This window comes from Monodon monoceros, unplaced genomic scaffold (genome assembly GCF_005190385.1).
Source record: "Monodon monoceros isolate NGI ecotype Baffin Bay Population unplaced genomic scaffold, NGI_Narwhal_1 Super_Scaffold_7, whole genome shotgun sequence".
NCBI lineage: Eukaryota > Metazoa > Chordata > Mammalia > Artiodactyla > Monodontidae > Monodon > Monodon monoceros.
Genome location: NW_021703784.1, coordinates 11,314,230 through 11,335,107, shown reverse-complemented (window position 1 = coordinate 11,335,107; position 20,878 = coordinate 11,314,230). Strand labels below are relative to the sequence as shown.

General features: G+C 38.7%; 1 protein-coding gene and 1 long non-coding RNA gene across 2 annotated transcripts in view; one reads left to right on the top strand and one right to left on the bottom strand.

Moving 5' to 3' along the window:
• LOC114886778 overlaps positions 1-9,583 on the bottom strand; it is an 87,215-nt gene extending 77,632 nt beyond the window's left edge. The window contains exon 1 of the long non-coding RNA XR_003791422.1: positions 9,550-9,583. This is a non-coding gene — a long non-coding RNA (uncharacterized LOC114886778). The remainder of the gene's footprint in view (positions 1-9,549) is intronic.
• Positions 9,584-9,757: 174 nt separating this feature from the next.
• Positions 9,758-20,529, top strand: SC5D (sterol-C5-desaturase). The gene is made up of 5 exons (XM_029206874.1): positions 9,758-9,841; positions 15,580-15,797; positions 16,902-17,034; positions 18,527-18,627; positions 18,989-20,529. Exons 2-5 carry the CDS (start codon positions 15,588-15,590, stop codon positions 19,442-19,444), a joined length of 900 nt encoding a protein of 299 aa, XP_029062707.1. The 5' UTR covers positions 9,758-9,841; positions 15,580-15,587; the 3' UTR covers positions 19,445-20,529.
• The last annotated feature ends 349 nt before the right edge of the window (positions 20,530-20,878 follow it).

The window sequence follows — 20,878 nt, the reverse complement described above, 5'->3', positions numbered from 1 at the left end:
ATTATTTGGTGACCGGGGTATCTGGGTAAACTTTTTCATGAAAATATCTCTCCCCACCTCCCACCCCTCACCTCCAGCCCCAGGGGACTCCAAAGGAAAGAATCACACCCACAGCTGAGTACAGCAAAGGGAGGGAATCACTGGTGAGAATTTAGAACCGAAAGCCAGCTCTCAGGCCAAATCCTTGTCATCTTGGTGGTATTAAACACTTCAAAATGAGAGTTGAAATTAGAGTGATTTGGATTAGCAGAATCCCCAGAAGCCTGACAGAAGCAAATTAAATTCCCCCATGGAGAAATTCATCTCAGACCTCAAAGAATTCCAACAAATAGAACTCACGCAGCCCTTCCTCCTTCTGTCTCGTTTATAAAACGATGCTCAGCTTTAGCCACACTATAGTCCCATTTTCTCATCCCAGAACACGCTACATGCTTTGATTTGTCACCCATTGCAGAGGCAGCTCCTCTGACCTTCTAGTCACATCTATCACCTGACATGGGTTACTCCCATTTCTCCTTAAAGTCTTAACTTGAGCTGTGAAGCTGCTTTGAGTTCCTTAGACTAAGTCAATATTCTCTCTGTGCTCCAATTCTATTTAGTCAAATTTTGTATTTACAATTCCGATTTCCTCAGGCCCCACCAGTCCACGGTTATGAACGCCAACACCTCAACATGAATAGTTCAAATGTCACAGATTATTTGCTCCTTTACTGTAGGTCTCACCCAAAGTCTCCCTTAGTTATTTCTGGGAACTTATGGGTGTGATGTTGTGTTCTGCTGTGGCATGGCCTAGCAGGCATTTGTTTACCTAACATTTGCTTTTCCATGCCCCTGTGAATTGCCTTCCTCTCCTTTGCAGTCCTAAAACCACTACCTCTAACATCTTGTGTCTTTGGCTGAGGATGGTATTTAAGGTGAGGACTTTGGCCATTTTGGTGAGTTATTCAGATTTCCTGGGTCTCTCCCATGTGTACATGTTATTAAACTTTTGTTTGATTTTTCCCTGTTAATCTGTTTCACGTCACTTTAATTCTTAGACCAGCCAAAGGAACCGAGGATAGAGGAAGATCTCTTCCTTCGCAACAGCCTCATTTTATCACCTGCTTCTGAAGCAGCATTGCTTCCATTCCCTGTAATTCACAGGGTTCTTTATGGATACTGCTCCTTCAACTACTACCTTGTTAAAAAACAAAATTCAACCTGGTAAATTTGAAGATCCAATTGGCTTATTAAACAATTCCCGAATTTGGGCAGCACCTCATCTGGCCAGCTGAGAGATACTCGCAGGAGTTGTGCAAAATGGAAGGTTTTTCCTTTGCTTATTTCTGAAAAAGAATTGTGTTTAGTGATTATTTTATTTTTTTAATAAGTTTTTTAAAATATAAATTTATTTAATTGTTTTTATTTTTGGCTGTGTTGGGTCTTCGTTACTGCGCGGGGGCTTTCTCTAGTTGTGGCGAGGGGGGGCTACTCTTTGTTGTGGTGCACGGGCTTCTTGCAGTGGCTTCTCTTGTTGCGGAGCATGGGCCCTAGGTGCACAGGCTCAGTAGTTGTGGCTCATGGGCTCTAGAGCACAGGCTCAGTAGTTGTGGTGCAGGGGCTTAGTTGCTCTGCGGCAGGGATCAAACCCATGTCCCCTGCATTGGCAGGCGGATTCTTAACCACTGCACCACCTGGGAAGCCCCTATTTAGTGATTATTTTAGATGGTGATATTATAGCACTCATCCATGTGTAAATTATTTCACATAGGTAAGAGTTCTGACCTGTACCTATTATGGTTCTTATTGAAAACAAAACAGGATGTGCATTTCTGTCATGTTATGAATATATTTCTACTTTATTTTGAAACATTTGCCAAACTAATTACTATAACACTGTATAACATTAAAAATGTTCAAGGACTGCTTACCGTTAGAAACAGACTATATCTCAAAATTCTAAAACAGCCGTAAGTGTTGTTGCTTGTATAAAGATGAATTATATATTTTTTTTTTTTTTTTTTTTGCGGTACGCGGGCGTCTCACCGTTGTGGCCCCTCCCATTGCGGAGCACAGGCTCCGGACGCGCAGGCTCAGCGGCCATGGCTCACGGGCCCAGCCGCTCCACGGCACGTGGGATCCTCCCGGACCGGGGCACGAACCCGCGTCCCCCGCATCGGCAGGCGGACTCTCAACCACTGCGCCACCAGGGAAGCCCAAATGATAATTTTTAGACTAATTTCCATAGGGCCCTGTTGGCATTAGCACTACCATTGTACCCTGCTGTATAATAAACAATCTTAGACATTTATCAACTGTTGATACAAATGTTAGTCCTGTCAAATACAAATTGGCAGGTGCCGTCTCCCTCTCCAAGGATTAAATCACGTGCTGCTACAGCGGCTGACGTTCAACACTCCCCCCCGAAAGGAGTTCAGGGTGGAGAGCAGAAATGAGGCATTCTGTGCTCCGGGAAAAACTGGCAGAACAGATCTTCAGATAGATATTTTCAAGGAGATGATTTCATGAGCCCGATACTTGTATCTCCTCATGTCTAGAAAAGCACTAAAATCCTTCATGGTCACGTCTGCTCCTCATGACTAGCAGTACCATCACAAGACTAGCAGAAACGTTTTGCAAAAAAATAGGTGCTTGTTTGCATGTATTCCCGATTGACCAAAATCACATGTGTACTGACCTTCCCCCCTACCTCTCTGGAGCAGTTTCTCAGAGCTATCTGAGATGCTATCTCCCGGGCTATAGTCCTCATTTTGCCCCAAGTAAAACTTAACTCACAACTCTTACGTTGTGCATTTTTTTTAAGCCGGCAGTCCCTAACCACTTTTTATGTTTTAAATTTTTGAAATTCAAGTGTAACTGCCATAACATAAAATAAACACTAGACTGTAAAAAGACAACAAGAACAAAAAAACCAAAATGGAAGGTTTTTATAGGCAGAAAGAGGGTGGGACAAGGAAGTTAAAAGAGTGGGTTTTTTCAGGCAAGATGACCTTCCCTTAGGGGAAGGAAGGTGTGTGTGTGTGGGGGGGGTCTTAGGCAGATTAGCTCACCAGTGCTGACCAAGAAATTCCAGACTGATTGGTTTAAAATTCCACTCCTGGGAAGGGCTGCAACAGGAATTCCTTCTTGGTTTGCAGTTTTAGGGCAAGTGACTCAACCTTGAGCTTTTTGGTTCTTTTGTAAAGAAAGAAGAACAAAGAGCATCTCTCACCACCCACATGGCAAGAAACCAATCTCTCTGACGATAGCCAATGAGAACCTAGCAGCTGCAAATGGTGGTGTGGGTGAGCTTAGAAGCAGAACTTTTGAGGTTGCTGACAGTCAACTGAGTGAGTTTGGAAGGGATCCTCCCCAAATACAGCCTTGAGATGACTGCAGCCCTGGCTGATACCTTGACTGTAACCTCTGAGAGATCCAGAGCCAGAGGCTCCAGCTAGGCTGCAACCAGATTCTCAACCCACAGAAACTGTGAAGCAAATGGTTATTCTTCCATGCCCTTATGTTTTGGGGTAATTTATTACAAAGTAATAGGTAACTATTACAGAAATGGAAACTCTTGACTTTAGCTGAACAAATATACTACCAGAATAAAGACTACATTTCTCAGCCTCCCTAATAGTTAGATGTGGTCATGTGACTGAGCTGTAGCCAACAGAATGTGAGAGGTAACGCGTGAAGTTTTTAGACTGGGTCTTTGAAAAGCTATGCATGCTTCATACCTTCTTTCCTATTTCTCTATTTAATATGCAGAAAGTTATGATAATGACAGAGCTACAAGATGGAAAAGCCTAGATTCCTGAATCACCATGTGGAGCAGGGCTACCCACTGACCAGGATCATCCATTTGACCTGTTACGTGAGTGAAAAATAAATCTCCATTGTGTCTCAGTCATTACAATTTGAGGGTTTATTTGCTACCATAGATAACTATGCTAATTTACACCTTTACGTGAAAGGAAAATAAACTTTTCTCTGGAGTAAATCGCTAATATTTTGGGTGTCTGTCACATGAAGCCTAGCCTACATTCTTATCAATATGTATACCTTAAGAATTTCATTTTTAACCTAAATATTTATTCCCCAGTCATTAAAGCCTTTCTTTTGAGTATGGTTCTTCTGACTGGAGTTCTAAGTAGTCTTTCTTGTATAGACTGTACCTCTAGTGCTTTGCATTGGATTTCCAGTTTCATTTTGTTCAAAGTGGAGACAAATAAAGACTCTTGCAAAGCAGATTGAATGCAGACTACTACTAGATTTGAAGGCTTTTAAACAATTCTCTAGTCTGCTCATCAGTGAATTCGGTACAGTTGCAGAATACAAAATTAATATACAGAAATCTGTTGCATCTCTATACACTAACAACAAACTATCAGAAAAAGAAATTAAGGAAACAATCCCATTTACAAGCACATCAAAAAGAATAAAACAGGGGCTTCCCTGGTGGCGCAGTGGTTGAGAGTCCGCCTGCCGATGCAGGGGACACGGGTTCGTGCTCTGGTCCGGGAAGATCCCACATGCCGTGGAGCAGCTGGGCCCGTGAGCCATGGCTGCTGAGCCTGTGCGTACGGAGCCTGTGCTCCACAACGGGAGAGGCCACAGCAGTGAGAGGCCCGCGTACCGCAAAAAAAAAAAAAGAATGAAACATCTAGGAATAAATCTAACTAATGAGGTAAAAGACCTGTACTTGGCAAACTATACAATGCTGATGAAAGAAATTGAAGATGACACAAACAGATGGAAAGATATACTGTGTTCATGGATTAGAAGAATTAATATTGTAGTATTAATACTACTACTCAAGGTAATCTACAAATTCAATGCAATCCCTATCAAAATACTAATGGCATTTTTCAAAGAACTAGAACAAATAATTTTAAAATTCGTGTGGAAACACAAAAGACCCCAAATAGCCAAAACCATCTTGAGAAAAAAGAACAGAGCTGGAGGTATCATGCTCCTTGACTTCAGGCTATACCACAAAGCTACAGTAATCAAAACCATATAATACTGGCACAAAAACAAACACATAGATCAATGGAACAGAATAGAGAGCCCAGAAATAAACCCACACACCAGTGGTCAATTAATACATGACAAAGGAGGAAAGAACATACAATGGAGGAAAGATGGCCTCCTCAATAAATGGTGCTGGGAAAACTGGACAGTTACATGTAAAAGAATGAAATTAGAGCATTCTCTAACACTATATACAAAAATAAACTCAAAATGGATTAAATCCCTAAATGTAAGACCAGAAACCATAAAACTCCTAGAAGAAAACATTGTTAGAACACTCTTTGACATAAATCGTAGCAATATTTTTTTGGATCTGTCTCCTAAGGCAAAGGAGACAAAAGCAGAAATAAACAAACGGGACCTAATTAAACTTAAAAGATTTTGCACAGCAAAGGAAACCATCAACAAAATGAAAAGAAAACCTCCTGAATGGGAGAAGATATTTGCAAATGATACAGCCAGTAAGGGGTTAATATACAAAATATATACACAGCTCAAACAACTCAATATCAAAAAACAAACAACCTGGTTAAAAAAAGAACAGAAGACCCTGAATAGACATTTTTCCCAAAAAGGCATACAGATGGCCAACAGGCACATGAAAAAATGCTTAACATTGCTAATCATCAGAGACATGCAAATCTAAACCACAGTGAGATGTCACCTCACACCTGTCAGAATGGCTATCATCAAAAAGACCACAAATAACAAATGTTGGCAAGGATGTAGAGAAAGGGAACACTTGTGCACTGGTGGCGGGAATGTAAATTGGTGCAGCCACTTGGAAATCAGTATGGAGGTTCCTCAGAAAACTAAAAATAGAACCACCATACCATCCAGCAATTCTACTCCTGGGTATAAATCTGAAGAAAACAAAAATACTAATTAGAAAAAATATATGTATCCCAATGTTCACAGAAGCATTATTTACAACAGCCAAGATATGGAAGCAATCTAAGTGTCCGTCAACAGCTGAATGGATAAAGAAGATATGAAACACATACACACACACACAATGGAATACTACTCAGCCATAAAAAAAGAAATTTTCCCATTTGCAACAACATGGATGGATCTGAAGGGTATTATGCTTAATGAAATAAGTCAGAAAAAGACAATATTATATGTTATCACTTATATATGGAATCTAAAAAATAAAACGAACTAGTGGATATCACAAAAAAGAAACAGACTGTTACAGGTAACGAACTAGTGGTCACCAATGGGGAGAAGAAAGAGGGGCAAGATAGCGGTATGGAATTAAGAGGTACAAACTACTATGTACAAAATAAAGAAGCTACAGGGATACATTGTACAGCACAGGTAATATAGCCAATATTTCTCATAACTTTAAATGGGTTATAATCTATAAAAATTTTGAATTGTCATGTTGTATACCTGAAGCTAATATAATAATATTGGGGCTCTTGCATGTTACCACTATACCAGCAGTGCTGATGTAAACCACTATAATATTATAAATCAACTGCATCTCAATTAAAAAAAAAAAAGAATTGACACAAGGGTTAGAATTAGCAAACAAGAATATTAAAGTAGTCATTATAACTATAACAGACACACACACACACACACACACACACACACACACACACACACATACAAGAAAGGTAAAGTAGAGACATGGAAGATAAACAGTGCTGCCCAACAGAATTTTCAATGATGATGGAAATGTTCGATTCCTACAGGATCCAGTATGATAGCCAAGAGCCACAAGTGGCCAGTGAGCCCTCGAAATCTGCCTAGTGCAACTGAGGAAATGAATTTGTTATTTTTTAACTTATTTAAATTTAACCACACATAGCTAGCCTCTACCATATTTGACATCACAACACTAGAAGGTCTAGGAAAAAAATATTATCATAGGGAGGCTCTCAGGGGAATAATGGTTCCTTTTCCTCTTAGATTAGGATGATTAAATCTTATCAAAACTAAGCTTGCACAACCAAAAGTAATCTTAATGTCACTGACTTTACTTCTTTACCAACCATCCTATCCATGTTTTTGTACTAAACAATTCTATACATATGCTTACTGCTGCTAATATTACTGTAATTGTTGTTGCTGCTGCTGTTCATCTTCCTTTACACCTTCTTCTTGGGCATAAGGGATACCACAGTGCAGAAATATGAGAAGCCATGGTACATATTATCCTAAACATTCCAGAGCTTTCAGTATGCTCTGCAGTAGTACTTCACAGAGCATTGAGTACAAAGGTCTTTTCTTAGCAGGCATGCAAGAAATGCTTTTGACAATAAAAATCTGAGAAGACAACACCTGAGAAAAAGATTGACTCAATAAGTAACTCTCTAGTTTCAGTTTCTAATTAGGCAAAAACATTTCAGTAAAAAATCGAAATTGAGGTATGCTCTCCACTGTGGACAACAGAAGTCAGAGGGGAAAAAAAGTACAAGAAATGTCTTCCTAATATGATGAGATATTTCGATACACAGAAGATATATGTTCTGTGTATCTGATGCTAAAAATTATGAGGCAGTAGAATTCCTATTATGGGAGATAATTTTTTTAAGGTCTAAATTTAGTTAATTTTAGTATTAATTTCTTGTCAACAGTTCTGTGTTACTTATAAGTAATGTGATTCTATGCATATAATGTATTTATTTATTTTTTAAATTGAAGTATAGTTGATGTACAATATTATATGTTATAGGTGTACAATATTGTGATTCGTGATTTTTAAAGGTTATACTTCATTTATAGTTATTAAAAATATTGGCTATGTTCCTTGCATTGTACAATATATCCTTGTAGCCTATTTTATACATAATAGTTTATACCTCTCAATCCCCTACATGGGAGATCACTTTTAAATATTTCATCAAAAAACCACTCTGGAATGTTTACCTTAACTATTAGTAAAGGAAATAGCAGTAGTTCGATCAGAAAACCAACAAGTATTTTACTGAGGAGGGGGAGATAAATACTTGATATAAAATTTAAACATGCTTGGATAATGTGACGAAGACACTTCTAAAATTGAGAAGGAAATAAATATACAACAAAATGCACATATCTTTAAAAATTTCTCTAGACTTTTATAACCACCTGACCCACACCCAATTCGATGTGTATTTTATTAGCATTCATCCTTATCTGGTCCTTCTGAAGCATTCTTCTTAGTTTTCATAGAAACAACAATTCTTTTTCTTGGCAGACTCAAATTTTATCAATTTATGTAATTTAATTTCCCAACCTTTCATAAATCTATTAATTTATGTAACATAATTTCCCAATCTTTCAAGAGAAGTCTGTTATTTTTTTTAATCTGAAGTTAATTCAAGTAAAGGGGATAAATATACTTGTAGACTAACCAACCACGCAGGCGAGCTTTACCCTACAGCAATCACAAATCTGGAAACTTTGTACTAGCTAAACACCTTTAAACCACATTTTAATTTTCCCCAGAAATGAACGTAAAAATCTTAATCACAAAAATTAAAGGATGAAATAAGAACAATAACAAAGGAAACAAAAGTGAAGAAATGTGAATTAGAAAGTAGGAGGTAATTTTACAATATATACAAATATCAAGCCATTATATTGTACATCTGAAACTAATATATGTTAATTTAAAAAAAGAAAGTAGGAGGCAAGCCACAGATATTTAAAACAATACTCATATAAAAGGTTTTCATGATTAGAGTCTAATAATTTCTCTCCTTACACTGCAGCACTTCAGATGATCCTATAAGGAAACAAATATTCTTTTCTAACGTTAGTCATCTCTCACTTTACGGGATTTTCTTCTATCTATCACTCTAGAGGGAACAAAATCAAAGGACTTTCTTCGGATTTTCTTCTGATGGTCAAATTCACTAGAACTGTGGTTCCCAAACTTTATCAAACATGGGTATCAATCCAGGGTTTGTTAAACCCAGCTTCCTGGGGTCCTCCCAGAGTTTCTAATCTAGCAGGTCTGAGGTGGCTCCCAAGAACTTGTGTTTCCAGGAAACTCTAAATTTGTTGGACACTGCTGGTTGGACTTTGAGAACCACTCCTCTGAGACTTCCAGAAAGGTTTACTTACAAGTGTGACCACTGCAATTCATATTTAGAAAAGCTAACAACGACAAAAATAAAAACCACACACGCGCGCAGAAGCAAACCTCTAGGAATCTACAGATACTCCCGTTTAGTCTGCATAGATCTGCTTTATCTGTACTATGAAAAGGTTTCTGGCATTTCAACACCTACCTAAACTGGTTCAGCCAAATTCTAGCCATTCTGTGTTATAGAAAAGCGCAGGCTGGAGTTGAGAAATACGTATTACTAAGCTGTCTAACAAGTATTTGCGCCTCCTTCTCTTAAGTAGAAAATGCTTCCAACGTGCATTTCAAAAGAAGTATCATCTAGTTCCCTCAAGGCAGAGCAAGGATTGTTTGCATAAATAACGTAAACCTGCTCAGTACAAGACTTTGAGCTACACACACCAGCACTAGTGAAAAAGCAAAGAAACAAATACAACCTGAAACTCCACCCTCCACCACCTTAGTACCTAAATCAGGTCCTCTCTTCCCTTCAGTTCCTGGGCACGAAACGGGGGCGTGTCGGAGCGCGCGGCGCCCACGTGACCGCTGAGAGCCCCTCGCGGCCAAGTCACGCGATCTGCCGTCATATCGGCTTATGCCGCCGGCCTCTGATTGGTTGGCGGCGCCGGTCGCCCCGAGCGTGGGGTCAGGCTACGCCCTTCCAGACCTTGCCTGCTTGCTGACAGACGCGGTCTAGTAGCTGGAGCAGTCGGGGCACCGCAGGAACCGAATCGGCAGCCGGCGGCGGACCCTCTCTAGGTAGGGATGACGGGGGGGCGGGGAAATGAGGGAATACACCTGAGCTGGAAGCGAGAGAAGAGGAGGAAAAGGGGGTGGAGAGACTAAGGCAAGACCCAGGTGGGGAAGTTGAGAGTGCGTCTGCCCCCTTCTTCAGTTTCCCGCAGGCGTTCGTTGACTGCCTCCTAGATGTAAGGCACTAGGCTGACTCTGGGGTTCTGTCTGCGAAACTTGACCTGAGGACTCCTGCGCTGACTGTTAGCAGAGACGGTTAGCAGAGACGGTTAGCAGAGACAGACACCAGGTAGCCGGGTGTCCTGAAAACAACCGGCTAGGCGGCGGCTGTGATGGGGAGCGTGCGGGACGCAGGGCACGCGCGCTGGCCGGGGCTGGCGGGAGGCTGGTTGCCGCCAGAGACCTCCAGATTAGGGGCCTCTGCCCGGACAGAGGGAGGGTATGTCAGGGCACAGGGAGAGGTGAAAGAAACAGACATGTGGATGGGCCTGAAAAAAATGAAATGTTTGATATTGGCTATTGGAGATCTCTTATCCAAGGCAAGTTTGTCCACTGAACGCTAATAAAGCATTTTGCGACGGATTTCCCTCTGTTCTTGAGGGGATTTTTTTTTTTCTTTCAAGCAGCAAAGGAATTAGGTTGAAGCAAGCCCCAGTTACTGCAGTGTAATTAGGACGGAGGGACAACAATCCACGGTTTGAGAAGACAAGAAGGAAAGGGAAATAATCTATTAGTTTAGCATCCTAATAGGAAGAATCGTGTCTGCTAGCATCCCTGTGTAACAGCAGAGCAAATTTGGAGGTGGTGTAGGAGATAAGTTTCCAAACTGGAAAGTTTGTGGTAGCCAAACCACCTGTCTTTATATCACCTGTAGGTGATAACAACTTTATAACTACCTGTAGGTTACCTGTCTTTATATCACCATTGATTTTTTTTCTTTTTAAGTTTCTAATGATAAGCACCTAAAAATAAATACATGACCCTTGCTCATTTACGGAGTGCTTTCCCATTCATTATGTAATATAATTAACATGGGATAATCAGAATTCCCCATCTGCATGCCTACACCTAGATATTACAATGTAGTAGCTAGGAGAACGGGCTCTGGAATATACATCCCAGCTGTTACTTGTTATTTGTTATTGTTACATTAGTTAACAACTTATTTAAATATTCCTTCCTTCATTTTCCCTATCTTTAAAATGGGGGTTATAGAAGTATCTACCTCATATAGTTGTGAGAATCAAGCGAGGTGATACATAAAAAGTGCTTTTTAAGTAATACCTGGTTTTCAATAAATGTTAGCTATTATACTAACAGTATATTATCTATACTTTTAAAGTAAAGCAGAATGACTCAAGTCATTTTAAGCCTAATTGTGTTTTGTTGATAACTATGTTTTAAGAAAAGGTTTCTTTGTTTCAGCCAAAGTAAAATAAACTAAGTTTCTATTTGTTAGGGGTACTTAACTTAGGGTCTGTAGAGCCCCTGACTTTAGTGGATATAAACCCCTTAAAATTATATGCAAAATGGGCTTCCCTGGTGGCGCAGTGGTTGAGAATCCACCTGCCAATGCAGGGGACACAGGTTCGAGCCCTGGTCCCAGAAGATCCCACATGCCATGGAGCAACTAAGCCCATGTGTCATAACTGCTGAGCCTGCACTCTAGAGCCCACGAGCCACAACTGCTGAGCCCACGCGCCTCAACTACTGAAGCCTGCGTGCTCTAGGGCCTGCGTGCCGCAACTACTAAGCCCACATGCTGCAACTACTGAAGCCGGTGCACTTAGAGCCCGTGCTCCACAACCACAACAAGAGAAGCCACCACAATGCAAAACCCGAGCACTGCAACAAAGAGTAGCCCCCGCTCACCGCAACCAGAGAAAGCCCACGCGCAGCAACAAAGACCCAATGCAGCCAAAAAATTAAAAATTAAAAAAAAATTCTGTGCAGAAGTATGTGAGTTTGTAGAGTCACTGAGAATTTAAAAATTTAAGGAGCTGAAGAGATACTAATGAAGAAGCAGTAGAACTTGGTTCAAGTCCATGGATTTTGCAACCAGCCAGGGAGTGACTGAATCCCTTCTCCAGCATTTATTTACTTGATTACTCTGGGAATTTTCTGTGTCCAGCTTTCTTATAAGACAAGAATAATACTAGCACCTGACTTTTAGGGTATATCTTGAGAGGGTTAAATGAGTTAATATTTATAATACCTCATATACAGTAAATATTGATATTAGAAATGAACAGTTATTTCTTTAAAACATCAAATGACATCTGTTTCTACTATAGGTTAAAGTGATTTGGGCCCAGCTTTGGTTCCTGTAACAGTAGTAATAATACCTCCTATTTGTTGATGAGCTTCCCCATGTCAGATAGTACCACACCACTATGTACTTCGTCTCTAAATCTTAGAACAGTTCTGTAAAGTAGATGTGCTTTCTCCATTTCACAGATGTGGGTTTGAATATAAACTTCAAAATTGAATTGCAGTTTTGAGATCGTAATTGTTAGCGATTTCAAACTTTTTTTATGTTAGATGTCAGAAATTACAGCAATATATTTGTGAATACCTAATTACTACATCCCACAAATAGAATTAATTGAAACCAAAATCTGAAAACACTTAACAACAGGTTTCATCTCACAGTATCTCAACTGCCTCCAGATGGACGGAGGTTCATTCCCTCCTCCCTTCTAGGTGCTGGTTTACTGTCACAGCAGTTATGTACAGGGCATATGCAAATCAACACAACTCACATGGTCTTCAGTTAAAAGCAAAATTAAAGAGTTTTTTTATAATTAAGGACTGAGATCTTATTAAAGTTTTCACTTACATCGGATATTAAAGGTTGAATAAAGAAGATTCATGGTTAACGTTTGAGTTATTTTTGGCTACACGGTGCTGTCCCAAATACTATATGGAATTATGGCTGTTGGCACTATAGGTAACATGCAAGACTAGTTCACCAACTCTTACCAACCTTTAGTGGTATAGCAATATTCTTTTGAATTGTTGGGTTCTTCTTCATTGTTTATGTTTCTGGTATTACTTTATGTACTTAACCTGCTGCTCCATCCTTTATGGCTTCAACTGTTGTGATACTACTAGGCTCCCTTTTGAACTTCAGATTCATATTTGCATGTAGTCTACTGCTTTCGCCTAGGAGCCCAGATGAGCCACAGCAAGTAGACTTAAGACCCAAACTAGGGACTTCCCTGGTGGCACAGAGGTTAAGAATCCACCTGCCAATGCATGGGACACGGGTTCAAGCCCTGGTCAGGGAAGATCCCACAGGCTGCGGAGCAACTAAGCCTGTGCTCGACAACTACTGAGCCCACGTGCCACAACTGTTGAAGCCCACACGACTGGAGCCCCTGCTCCACAACAGGAGAAGCCACCGCAATGAGAAGCCCGTGCACCGCAATGAAGAGTAGCCCCTGCTCCCCTCAACTAAAGAAAGCCCGCACGCAGCAACGAAGACCCAACTCAGCCAAAATTAATTAGTTAATTAAAAATTTTTTTAAAAGACCCAAACTGAACCCATCCTTCCTCGCACCCCCAAAGTCACTGTTGCACCCAAGTCTGCTAGCTCCACAGTATTCCCAATTTTGATTATCATAGCATCACCATCCATTCAGGCAAGGTAAAATCTCACAATCAACATAGATTTCTTTCTTTTTTTTTTAATTGAAGTATAGTTGATTTACAATGTTTTGTTAGTTTCTGGTGTACAGCAAAGTGATTTAGTTATACATATGTATATCCTTTTTCATATTCTTTTCCATTATGGTTTATTACAGGATATTGAATATAGTTCCCTGTGCTATACAGTAGGAGCTTGTTGTTTATCTGTTCTATATATAATAGTTTGCATCTGCTAGTACCAAATTCCCACTAGATTTTTTCTTCTTTCACACTCCAGTATCTAATCAGTTATCAAGTCCCATGGGTTATCTTACTTGCCAAGTCTCTGATGAATGTGTCTATTCTCACAGCTATTGCCTGGGGTCAGGCGGTCATCTTCTCTAGGTTAGTCTACCTCAGGAGCAACCTAGTCTCCCTGCTTCTCATCAGTACGATATATTCCTAATGGGCCACATCCCTTGAACCATGAATGGACCATGACCTTTCCAGGCCTTTGCAGTTGTTATTTCTACTTGAAATAGCTATTCCTAACTTTTTTTTTTTTTTTTTCTGGTAATGTTCTTCAAAGCCCAAATCAAAATTCTTCACTATACAGCCTTCTGTTGTAAGCTGAGGTAGTTGTGTTGTCTTTTCTGATTTCACACAATTTGCATATATATACCTTTATTATAGCACTTGTCATATTGATGTAACTATTCATTTCTGTAGTTGCCTAACCTTGAACGTGGATTTAGACTATATCTTTTTCATCTTTGTATGCTCATCACCTAGTGCGGTGCTTTATATTTAATTGTTGTTTGAGTGAATTAGCAATATATGATGAAGGATGTATGTCAGTATCTGCATTAGTCGATTAAAAATCTCTTTCCATGTCAATGTGAGAAAAAATGCTTGCAACTCATATCACAAACAAGGGGCTAAACACCCTAATAAATAAGAGCTTCTAGAATTTGATTTTAAGAGACTAAAAACCCAGTGGCAATTTTCAGACTGGTTTTTTGTTATTGTTGTTGTTGTTCAAAAGTTTTAATTATAGATGAGAGGTGTTTGGAATACAGGACACATTTCCCACTACAAACAGTGCAGTGAAGAAGGAGAAAGTAGATCATAAATGATAGAGTCAGTGGTCAGCTCACAGAAGCTGACCATGAAGTTGTTGAACTAGATTCAGGATCATGAATATAGAATCGACTAAAGTTTTTCAAAGTTTAAGCATCTGGAACAGGAGTTGGCAAACTTTCCTTTTAAAGGGCTAGATAATAAACGTTTTCGGCTTTGTGAGCCATGCTGTCTATTGCTGTGACTCAGCCTTGACTTTGTAGTACAGAGAAGCAGCCATAGACAGCATAGACACATCTGGACATAGCTGTGTTCCAACAAAGCTTCTTTACAGAAACAGGCCCGTGGGCCACAGTTTGCCAGCCCCTGACTGGGGTGGGGAGGAGAGGGAGGTGAGGAATAAATGTATTCTATTTGTCACTGCCAAGAATACATCTCCCTTTGTTCTGTCAATGAGAGTTAGGGTTAGTCACGAGAATAGATAGTCCCTGACTTCTTTGGTTACAGTCACAGAATAGATACCTTTTAGGGAATTCATCTTAAGTCTCAGCATTGAAGCAAAAATCTCTGAAATATGAGTCCTTTTAGGAGAAAGATGCTGCTGAAACTTGCAGCTGAAGGAGTAAACCATATGCCTGAGTACCTAGTGCCCTGTGTTCCACATCTTTACTACTTGCCATGTTTACTCTTGCCATGTCCCATGGCAATAGGACATAGTGGAAGAGAACACTAAGGTGCGATTAGATCTGGACTTATGCCACCTTTCAGCTTGACCTTGGAGAAGAAACTTCATGGGCCTCAGTTTCTCTAACTGAACTTCAGTGTCGCTATGTATTATATCAAGAGACTGAACTAGAGATGACTTTGAAGATCCTTCTGGCTCTAGAGATGGCATTTAGTGAATTCTGGTAGCAGCAGACTTGTACTACATATACTTATGAAGGCAGGAACTTCATATATAGTTTTTCTGAAAATTTTTTGCTTTGAGAAATGTCAACATGGGTAAATAATTGTTGTACATGTTTATCCTTTAGGGGCTAAGATGGATCTTGTACTCAATGCTGCAGATTATTATTTTTTTACACCATACATATATCCAGCCACATGGCCAGAGGACAGCATCTTCCGACAAGCTGTCAGTCTCCTGATTATAACAAACCTCGGTGCTTATATCCTTTATTTCTTATTCGCAACGCTGAGTTATTATTTTGTCTATGATCATTCATTAATGAAACACCCACAATTTTTAAAGGTAAGTGATTTTCTTACCTATTTTTTAATTATTACAGTAAAAATAACAATATGTATTTGTGAGATTTTCAGATTAAACTGGTTTTAATCTTTTTAGAGTTTCTGAAAACAGCCCCAAATGGGTTAGATATTTTTGGAAAGGCTAATCCCCTCTTTCTTTTCTTTAATTTAATTTAAACAGATAAGTAAGTTGTAATTTTTTTAAAGTTTTTTTTGAGGGTTTTTTTTTAAATTTATTTATTTTTGGCTGCATTGGGTCTTCGTTGCTGTGCACAGGCTTTCTCTAGTTGCGGTGAGCGGGGGCTACTGTTAGTTGCGGTGCGCTGGCTTCTCATTGTGGTGGCTTCTCCTGTTGCGGAGCACGGGCTCTAGGTGCACAGGCTTCAGTAGTTGTGGCACATGGGCTCAGTAGTTGTGGCACACGGGCTTAGTTGCTCCACGGCGTGTGGGATCTTCCCAGACCAGGGCTCGAACCCGTGTCCCCTGCATTGGCAGGAGGATTCTTAACCACTGTGCCACCAGGGAAGCCCCTACTTTTTTTTTTTTTTTTTTTAAACTGTAAGCCTGGTCTTGCTAGATACATAGATGAGAATTTCTTTGCTGATAGTGATAAATAAATAAATGTATACATTTGTGTAATTGTTTTGATATTTGACTTTCACAAACTGAAATATGCTTTCACTATGTATATATTTTTTGACCAGATAATCCAAACTCAGTAAATTCAGACTTGTTTACAATCACTTTTCTATTTCAGTTATTTGTATTTGTCAGTCACTACAAGGACTGAAAAAAAATAGAGAGGATTGAGTATGAAAGTTAATTATGAAAGAACTGATTATTCTGTAAATAGAACTTTGGAATAGGGATTTTGTGGGAAGGAAAAAAAGTTTCAGAATTTAAAATATTTGTTGCATTTGCTTCGTACAAAAGAAATGTTTTTCTTACACACCCACGCCCACATAGTAACACTTCAGTAGAAGCAATTTGGAGGTAAGCTCCTTCATATAAAAGAGATTTTAAAAATCCAGTCCAGAACAATTTTATGCTAGTTTTGTTTACCATAGATTTTATGGTTTGTAAATATTGGAAACTTCATTTTCAGAACCAAGTCTATCGAGAGATTATGCATTCTGTCCAGTCAATGCCATGGATAAGCCTCCCCACGGTCTCAGTGTTCCTGCTAGAGGTGAGAGGTTACAGCAAACTGTATGACAGCATAGAGGAGTTTCCATACGGTGAGTGTATAGTGTAAATGTCTGGAACAGATGGGTTTCTCTAAAGAACCAAGTCTGCTTCTTTAAAGTCTTTGTTGTAGATGAAATTGTGCCCAGGGGAAGATTGGCATGATCAGAGCTAGAGCCTTGAATTTGTTTCCTATTATCTTTATTGAATTCAAACATCTGAAAAAAAAGCTCAGGTAGTACATGATATTTATAAAAAATCAGAAAACACCGATTTTTTTAAAAAATCCATCATTCTGCTACCTGGAAACTGTAACTCTTTTGATGTATATTCTTTCTCTTTTCTATGCCTGTAGTACTTCGTTATTTACATTACAGAATTGAAACCCTTACTATGCATACTGGTTTGAACTCTGATTTTTTTCTCTTAGCAGTGTTTATGCCCATATTTTCATGTCAATAAATATTGACGTTATACAGTATATATTTATAGTATTGCATTGTATAGATATCCATAGTTTATTTAAATGACCCGCAATTTTTAGACCTTTAGGTTGTTCTTGGTTTTCTATTATAAACAGTACTGCAGTGACTAAACTAAAATTTTGTGAAATTCTGGAATTATTTCATCAAGATACATTTCTAGTATCTAGTATTAGAAAGTAAGAATCATAGTTAACATTTATTGTTGATATGTACCAACTTCAGTTCTAAGCTTTTCACGTGTTACCAATCCATTTTATTCTATTAACTCTATGAGGTAGGCACTATTACGATGCTCCTTTTATAGGTGAGTAAATTAAGTGTACAGAGAATTTCAGTAACTTGCCAAGCTCACTTAACAAATAAGTGGTGGATCTGGGACTGGAATCCAAGCTTGCTGGTGTCAGCAAGTAAGAGGTTAGTTATTTAAGGGAGGGAACAAAAATTACACACCAGTGTGCTGAATTGGCTCGGCCTTGGAAAGTGGATCAAAATATGAATAAAAATAAAAGGAGAGAGGGCATTCTAGATAGTCTGAGTAAAAGTATAGAGGTAAGACTGAAGATGTTGGGAGGATATTGAGTGAACCAGCCTGGTTAGTACACGAGCATATGAGGTTGGAAAGATCAGAAGGGGTTGGGTTATGGAGTAAACGCTAGGCTTACAGTATTTCAAGGGAAAATAGAATTCTAAGCAGGGGAGTTAATATGTAAAGATATGTTTTATGATGATTAATATGAAGAAAAAATAAATAGCATTATTCTCCAGCATTTAAATGATAAAGATGCCATAGGGGTTTACTCTTTCTGTTTCATAAATATCCTCATAGTTTAATGAAGAAATATTGTAGGTGGGATGCTTCAAGTTTTTATGAGAGGGAACTGAGCAGATCCCAGAGAGTCAAGGGAGATGGAGGTTGTGATGTACTGAATTAACCAAAGGAGATAGTTTACAGGGTTTATGTCTAGGATCAAATTTCGTCTTCTTAGATGGACATGTCAAAAGTAAACTCTGATCCTGGGCGCTGAATCTTGATTCTGCCATATCCTGTTGTCTCTTGTAGGCTGGTTTCGATTCATTGCTAGTGTACTGTCCTTTCTCTTTTTCACTGACATGCTGATCTACTGGATTCACAGAGGCCTTCATCATAGACTTGTATATAAGGTAATAAGGTAGGGTCGTTTGTAGGGGAAGAGAGAAAAGACACATTTCAGCAATGTATAATTATAAATCCTGTCTCTATTTTCAAGAATTTTCCCTAACTTATTAAATACCTAAGTAGCCTTAGTCATGACAGGTACAAGATACATTTTGTTTGTATCCTTCTTTATGGGTCTGGAGGGGCTGTGTTAAAATCTTACTGTCTTGGGGTAAAGAAGGGGAGGGAATTTTATAAAGTAATTTGCTAAATTCAAAGGGACTTTTTAAGTTAGGTCATTTCTCACACCATGAGCATGAAAAGCTAAGTCAGTTGTTGCACTGGGTAAAGTCTGTGGCATTAATGTGGTCTTCTTTTCTTCTGTAGCACTTACACAAACCTCATCATATCTGGAAGATTCCAACTCCATTTGCAAGTCATGCTTTTCATCCTCTGGATGGCTTCCTTCAGGGTCTACCTTACCACATATACCCATTTATCTTCCCATTGCACAAGGTAGTTTATTTAGGTTTGTACGTCTTGGTCAATATCTGGACAATTTCTATTCATGATGGTGATTTTCGTGTTCCCCATATCTTCAGGCCATTTATTAATGGCTCAGCTCATCATACAGACCACCACATGCTCTTTGACTATAACTATGGACAGTATTTCACATTGTGGGATAGAATTGGAGGCTCATTCAAAAATCCCTCCTCCTTTGAAGGGAACGGACCACTTAATTATGTGAAGAAGATGACAGAAGAAAACCGCAACAGCCATGCAGTAAGTGGTTGTAAAAATGAAAAATTGTTCAATGGAGAGTTTAAAAAAACTGAGTAGATTATTGCCCAATTATTAAATATTTTTAATCAAGGAAAATAATCTACAGCCAGGATGCATAGCAAGTGAACAGTATCATTTGAAAATCAGTATTGTGGGTACAGGTGAGGAACGACCATAATGGTAGAACAAGGGAACATGCTGTGAACACCGTGACTTTAACCTCGTGCTCAAAATACTGAATGTTGGTCTAAGGGAGAAGCTGTGTCTTTCCAGCCAGTAGATCTGTAATTTGTATAGCCTCAACAACAGTTTTTTAAAAGGTAGAGGATAAATTATTGAGGGGACTAGGTTATGTCCTTTTGCCTTAATTCATCCATATTCATTAAGTAAAATTCATTGTGCTTAATGATATCAAGACTAAACACCATAACAAAGAAGTACTAATGTGAAGATGATTCCTTGTTTCAGGAATGATTAAGTACTCAGAATTGGTATGATAACAACTACTTGTACTTTGTTGAAGTGGAAAAGTCAGTGTGAAAAAATATCGTGATATAATGTACTAGTAGCTCAGTGACCTGATTAATAGCAGGTGTTATAAGATTATTGTCTTCCTACACATAGAAAACTTATTCTCTGGAGACATTGTCAACTGTTATGTTTTACTGATAAAAAAATAAATTGGAATTTTAGAAAATATTAATAGTACCATGATTTAATCCAGATCTGGGATTATTTAAAGATTTTGATGGTTATTGTTTTCAACCATTATTTAATAAGTGTAAAATTATATGACCCTGATTATATTTAGAAAGGGAAATTTGATGCCCAAAGAATATATTAGACACCACTGGTTTTTTAAATTAAATTGATGCACTGCACTTTTGGTATGTTTCAAAGTTACAATCCTGTGATTTTCTATAAAAGGAAATAATTGCCAAATATTTAGGCCTATCACTGAAGATTAGTTTTGAAATCTTATTTCCCCTCCTCCTTCTTCATTCTTCCCCACTCCCTCTGCAAAAAGATTTAACAAATACTTTCATAAAGAAATGTCATGTGTTGTAACATAAATATGTTGGGAAAACATGGTTTCCAAAGGCATTCTCTAAGCTGTTTATGTAAAATCAATAAAAGTTGAGTATGACTATTATTAAAGTGTATCAGTTAAGTAATGTAACATCACAAAGTATTCTTTAAAAATTTTATGTCAATCTGAAACCATAGAAATGATGTGGGTTGTCAGAAGTTTTAGAATATCTCCAAATGTTTGATATCAAGGGGAGAAAGGGAGAAGGGAGTATCACTGTCTTTTTATATTTTACGTCTTTTATTAGATTTGAGTGTTTTAGCAAGAGACCAGTCCTAAAAGTTAATGCTTGGAATCCAGAAGAAAATGTTGTTTCTGTTTGAGTTCCTGTTACAGTGTTGCTTTACTTAAACGTACCAGTATACCAGTTAGTATTTTGTAACTGGTTCAGTGCAGCTAAG